Raw genomic sequence first — 6,160 nt, 5'->3', positions numbered from 1 at the left:
AAGGAATTCTACTGCGGCATTGCTGCATTTATTAGAGATCATTGTTAGAACATTAGAGATAATATTAACTAATTGTATTTTTGAGTGGTAGGATAAGCAAAACCAAGGCTAACCTTATAGCTATATATTTACAACTATAGACACAAAAGGGGAACTCCATTGTTACATGGACTCTTTAAATGAATTACATATTTCATAGTACACATTGGATTCACAGTCATGGAGTCCTGGAGTGACAATGAAAACTGCTGACAATATATAACATTAATTACAAAAATATTCCTGTCTTACACTCGCCGATGCTTCCTAATAAAGTTTGTTGTGTTCAGTGCAATTGCAGTAGAACATGCATATACCCCGGCAAGGAATAATGTTGTAGAAACCAAGCAAAGGGTCTTCCACTGTCTCCCAGATACTAGAATGGCCAATGCAGTTGAAGCAATTGCCATGATAGAAAGAGCATTCTTCCAAGCTTGGAAAGCTTGCACAGCGTTTCGACATAGTTTGCAATGGATGACATGACGGAAATATCGGTTGGCTGGATTAGGTGCATGCATCGTTCCCACTCCCCCCTTGGCTGGCAAAGAAGCAGAGATCCCAGCAACCAGCCCTGCTGGTGCATGTTCCAGCACAGCTGGTTCTTTAGGCAGTGAGATCGTGCTATGTCCAAAGTGATATGGCATTCCATGCCCAACCTTATCCATCCATTTCCGGTACTCAGTAACCCATGTGTCCGAAAACCGTATGTCAAGGTACAACTCCTTTGTGGGAACCTTCTCCCTTATAAGAATCTCATTTTGGGATGAAAGGAACCCCATGTCTTGCTCAAGAACCTTACTTACATTTTGATGGAAATACCACTGAGGAAATAACCTGACAAGGAGGGGGGATCTTCTAGTTCCTCCAAATCTCACAATGAGGATGGACTTCCCTTGTCCTGCTGGTCGACATAGAAAGAGACCTGAGACGTATTGTTTCTGCCCATTTTTGTCAACAAACTCTTGGTTGTTCTGAAGAACACATGGTGCTTCAAAGCGTAGAAAGTTTGGCATTCCTTGGTCCATTTCTCTGCCCCATAGGCCTGCAAAGCCCCGATCAGTCCGCTCTGTTACCTTGAACAGTAGTGGTTGTGCATCTTCTCTCTTTGAAATCCAATCTGTCCTATCATGTGAGATTGGGACATGGGCTGGATCCATTAGATTCTCAAGGAGTATTGAGTGATCATAAGGTAGCACATGGATGGTGGAGACCTCTTGGAAACCTGGCCGAGCAAAGTTTTCAAACCATGGCAATTTATCAGGGTTTGCCGGGTTCTTGTCCGACATCCATACCCATACAACTCCTTGAGAGTCTCTCACTTCGTATGTCTTCACACAAGCTGATCGAGGAATGCTTGCACCAGCTGGAAGCTGTAGAGGACAGATTTATAGATCTCATCAAGTATGCTTCTTTTGTAGCCCAAATACATTAGTAATGAATGAGAGAACAGAGGATGAATAGAAATAGAAAACAGATGTACCTGAGGTATCTTTACACATTTACCATCACCTTCAAATTGCCAACCATGATAGAGGCATTCCAATTTTCCATCGACCAACTGACCTTCAGATAGTTTTGCTAATCTAAATCAAAAGTTAGAGATCAAGACTATGATCATGGAAGAGATACTGAGATAGTACTTCAACATAAGTTAGCCCTTGCCCGAAAACGGAGGTTGGTGTAATAAGGATGAAGCATGAAGGTATCCAAATGAATTTGCTAGCTTCATGTTTCCTATTCAATTAAAAACAACAAATCCTGCTCTCTTCTGAGCTTCATGCTTCCTGAAATTTTCTCTAGAAAGTTTTTCTCCGATAGAAGTCTAAAAAGTGGCTGGATCAGAAATATTTACAGTAGCATGAAAGATTATAAGTGCAGGTATGTAGTGTGTATATAAATTAAGACAATATATATATTCAATCATCAAAAGTCAAAAGAGCAAGAGATCACGTTTAATATGATAATTTTGCATATGGAGACACATATGATGGTCACACTATGGGTGGAAAGTGATTCTACTACAGTTGTGGTAGCTGTCCAGACAGGATCTATTCCTTGGTTTGTGTTGCAGCAATGGAATTTCCTCCAAGAATACCTCCTCTCTTCAGTTGAGTGGAAAGTGACACATTGTAATCGAGAAGCCAATCCCCTAGTGGACTACCTTGCTAAAGAAGCGGTGAAGCGTGGCAATTCGGCTGAGAGAATTGTTTTTCCTCCCCATATGCAAGAACTTCAGATAGACTTTTTATGTAGACCACCGAGATATCGATTTCAGTAATGAGGTGGGTTTGGGCGCCCCTGCTGATGGCCATACCGAAGGTGGGGCTCCCTTTCCTGTGCCTTGTATTTTGTTTCCGTCTGGGTATGCCTAGACGTTTAACTCTGTAACTATTTTCTCTTTTTTAAATTTATACACATGGACCTTTAGCCAAAAAAAAAAAAACTAGTTATTTTACTGCCAGCAAGTGGTTGAAAAGACGTCATAAAAATTATGCTGCAACCTTGCAGGCCAATAATGCCATGTCCCTCAACATCTGCTAAAGGATCCAATCTTAATGTGGAACTTTACCCTGGAAGGATATTAAACACCCTAAATGTGTTCCACGTTATAAAAGTAGTACTAGCCTAGACAGTGTAATAGGCAATAAATAAATAATAAATAAAGGGGAAGGGATTCGTGCATGGGAGGGGAGGGGGCATCGACGCTGCGTAAATAGAGGGGAGGGGTTTTTAGTCATTTCGATGGGGATTCTTGTCCCCATCCAACAGCCTTGTGTGCAACCGTGTACTTGCGCGCATGGCCTTGCACAAAACCTTTCGCCATAAATAAATACAGAAAGAGTTCAAAAGCCAAAATATGAATCATAATGGGGAGCTTGTCGGTGGTGCTTGGCAAGTCTGAAAGAATGTGTTGGGCACATTTCACTCTTGGTAATGCCTTCTAAGATTATTTGAGTTGCCAAAGCTACCTATGAAGGGCATCTCCCAGACAAGCTTCACATTCTTTTGGTTTACATAGAATCATTTCATAAAATTTACACAAAAACATATGGTTTCGGTCTCACATTTGGTTGCATCTTTTGCTTGGTCTATTTCTGGGGGATGAAACTTATCAACTTGGTTGATGGATGCTTTTTCAGCACTGTAATTTATTCTGATTGATGAAAGAAATCATTTCTTAACCCTTTGCCCCCAGCGCCCCCCCCCCCCCCCAAAAAAAAAAAAGTTTCACTAAAAGGTTCTTTGTTAAATGGAGAAACTTAAACTTATGAATTATGAAATTGAAGAAGTAGGATTGCATGGGAAGAGGGCAGTAGAAGATTTAGACATAGAAGAGTACAATTTAACAAAATACAACAAATGGGCTGGGCTCTGAACTTGTTTAGAACACTTTTGAGTGAATTAAAGCTAAGCCAACTCAAAATTTAACAAATGCAATCAACCCCCCCCCCCCCCCTTAAGAAAAGTGTACCCTCATATAGAAAGTGGTATTCCTTTGAGAGAATTAATACACTGGCTGTGTTCTTTATTGTGTTTTTAATTTTTAATTCCAAATTTATTTTCTCTGATTCATAAGCTTGTACTAGTCATGCAGTTACCAATGCAGTAAAGAGCATCAACCGTCAAATATGTTTCCATTTTGTAAATTCAATTATCCATATATGTAGCAAATCTTCACCTGACTTGCCAAACTATTGGTTTTCTTGGTTATTTCTGATACTCAGGCAGTGTTTGGTATGCATTCTAGGTTGATTTCGCATTCTCGGATGATAAAAATAGTTATTTTTATCGTCTAAGAATGCGAAATTGACCTAGAATGCGTTCTAAGAATGCATACCAAACACAACCTCAGATTCACTATTTATCTACCACAAGACATTCTATAAATGATCATATGTAGTAAAGCAAAAACCAAGAAGTTTACTACCACCACCACGACGCCAACAAAAAAAACCCAATAAAAACATGAATCAACTACAATTACTTATATTTTTAGCCTAAATTTAGGACTTACTGTAGTTCAACATCAAAATGTATTCCAAACAAACAAGGCAATTAACCAAGAATTTCTATTGGATCTCATACATCAATTTCTACTTCAAAAATCATGCCAATTACAGATCCCTTACATATTGAACCGAGAAATGCCAAGGATACTGCCCTCATCCCTTGAGTCCCCTGTCTATAGAATCAAGCAATCATAATGCAATTCTAAAGTTTAAAATGGTTGCCCTGAGCCCCTGACTCTGAATGCAGGTGGGCAACAGAAACAGGAATGTAGAGTGGTCTCCATTATTGCTCAGCCCGGAAGAAAAGAAAAAAATCATTTCCATGCCTTCCGTTTGCAATGAAGATTGACTCAAAAATCATTTCCATTTGCTTTCTAACATCTAAGTGTTTAACAATAACCCTTAACCACTAGGCTATCTGGGAAAACAGTGGACTGTATTTTTAAATGAATTTTAGAATTCGATTTTATTATTTTTTTTTTGTGTTCAGTTGGCTTCGATGTCTGTAACCATGCAAAAGCCAGTGACCCACTTGATCATTTGTCGCAAAGAAGAAGAAGCAAAAAAAAAATACCCGATACCCATTAAGAACCAAATGAGCAGAAAAGAATCCAAAACTCAATGGTGGTTTACCTGTGAGGACATCGATCTTCATAGCAATGAAGAACACCACATCCATCTCTGTACAGTACGATCTGCTTGTCAAAGACATTGAGACCCAAAGGAGCATCATCTGGAATTTCCTTGGCGAGATACAGAGGATACCATTCCTCTCGCCAATCGTAATCCACAACAGCCTTTTCTCCAATTTCTTGTTCGTCCACGGTAGACCCTAGAAGAACCTTGTGATCATCTTCTGATTCTGCTCCTTCCTCCTTTCCATCAACAGAGACAAACCCACCTACCTCTGTCACTGCAGAACATTTTATCAGTCCCCTTCTTGCTTGATTCAGCTTTTTTCTCTGACCCAGATCAAAATGTAAAGCTGAGAACATTTTTGCAACTGAAAGAGAAACATGTGTCCTTGTTCTTCTTCTTCTTGCTTCTGTTGTATTGGTGAGGTTGTCAGAAAAGGGAACCGTTTTTGAGAGGGTAGTATCAGAGAGAAAATTTCGTAATAGAATCATTTTTTGGCTGAACAAGAACAAACTGAAGAGGGAAATTGGAGTAGAAGAAGAAAAGGAAGTAACTTTTTTAGGCAGCTCCAGACCACACAAAGCCTAAAGTTCTAGAATTGTGAGAGAAATGTTGGAGTGAAAAAAACTAATTAGCTTTCTCTGGTTGGTTGTCATTTGACAAGAACTATAAAAGGGACAAAATTAAGAAAAATAAGACTTCACCCAAACTGAATGCAGCTTTTACGATGGCTCCACCTTGTGAAAGTGTGGAAGATGCCAAGAAAGATTTTTCTGTATGCTTTGCTCTCTCCTCTTTTCAGAATACTCTCATTTACTAGAAAATTTTAGTTTGTACATTTCTTCCTGTGAGCAATGTGGATCATATTTGAACCTACCACGTGGATTAATGAAAAAAAAAACTGTTGACGAAATCAAGTAAGGGCCTTCCACCGTGAAGTGTGGAAGATGCCAAGAGCCATGACTGGAAAGAGCATATTCTTCCAAGCTTGTAAAGCTTACTCCACTTTTCTACATTCCTTGCAATGGATCAGGTAACAGGAATATCTATTAGATGGATTATGAGCATTACATTTGTTATGTCTGTCTTGAATTCTTGTATCCGTTTCGAAGTTTGTCCCGATCCGACATTTTTTATGGTGATTCAAAAGGGAGATTTTGTGAGGTCTGTGATGGTAATGGGGCTTGGGTCGATAGGCCTTGTTAGGGGGTATAGCCCCTGTGGTATGGTATGACCCAACCCGATCGACCCAACTTGGATGAGTTTTACGTTGTTTTATTGTCTTGTTGTGTAAGCAAGAGAGAAGTGTGATTTGGGCATTTTTTGTGTTAGGGGTTTTTTGGGAAGACTTCTTGCTGCAATTTTTAGTGTTCTTGGGAGTTCTACAGGGGTGCAAGTTTGGCTCTGTTGGCCCGAACCGGCCCTGGCCTGCCCTGAGCCCGAACAGGGCCTGGGCTAAAGATTTCTAGCCCTGA

General features: G+C 39.9%; 1 protein-coding gene across 1 annotated transcript; it reads right to left on the bottom strand.

The window, feature by feature from the left end:
- Positions 1 to 233: 233 nt before the first annotated feature.
- LOC122645578 (protein TIC 55, chloroplastic-like) lies at positions 234 to 5,249 on the bottom strand. Its single transcript, XM_043838884.1, has 3 exons — positions 4,683 to 5,249; positions 1,520 to 1,622; positions 234 to 1,409 (listed from the first exon to the last, which is right to left on the bottom strand). Exons 1-3 carry the CDS (start codon positions 5,174 to 5,176, stop codon positions 288 to 290), a joined length of 1,719 nt encoding a protein of 572 aa, XP_043694819.1. The 5' UTR covers positions 5,177 to 5,249; the 3' UTR covers positions 234 to 287.
- Positions 5,250 to 6,160: the final 911 nt, after the last annotated feature.

This window comes from Telopea speciosissima, chromosome 11 (assembly GCF_018873765.1).
Source record: "Telopea speciosissima isolate NSW1024214 ecotype Mountain lineage chromosome 11, Tspe_v1, whole genome shotgun sequence".
NCBI lineage: Eukaryota > Viridiplantae > Streptophyta > Magnoliopsida > Proteales > Proteaceae > Telopea > Telopea speciosissima.
This window is presented reverse-complemented; position numbering and strand designations above follow the sequence as displayed.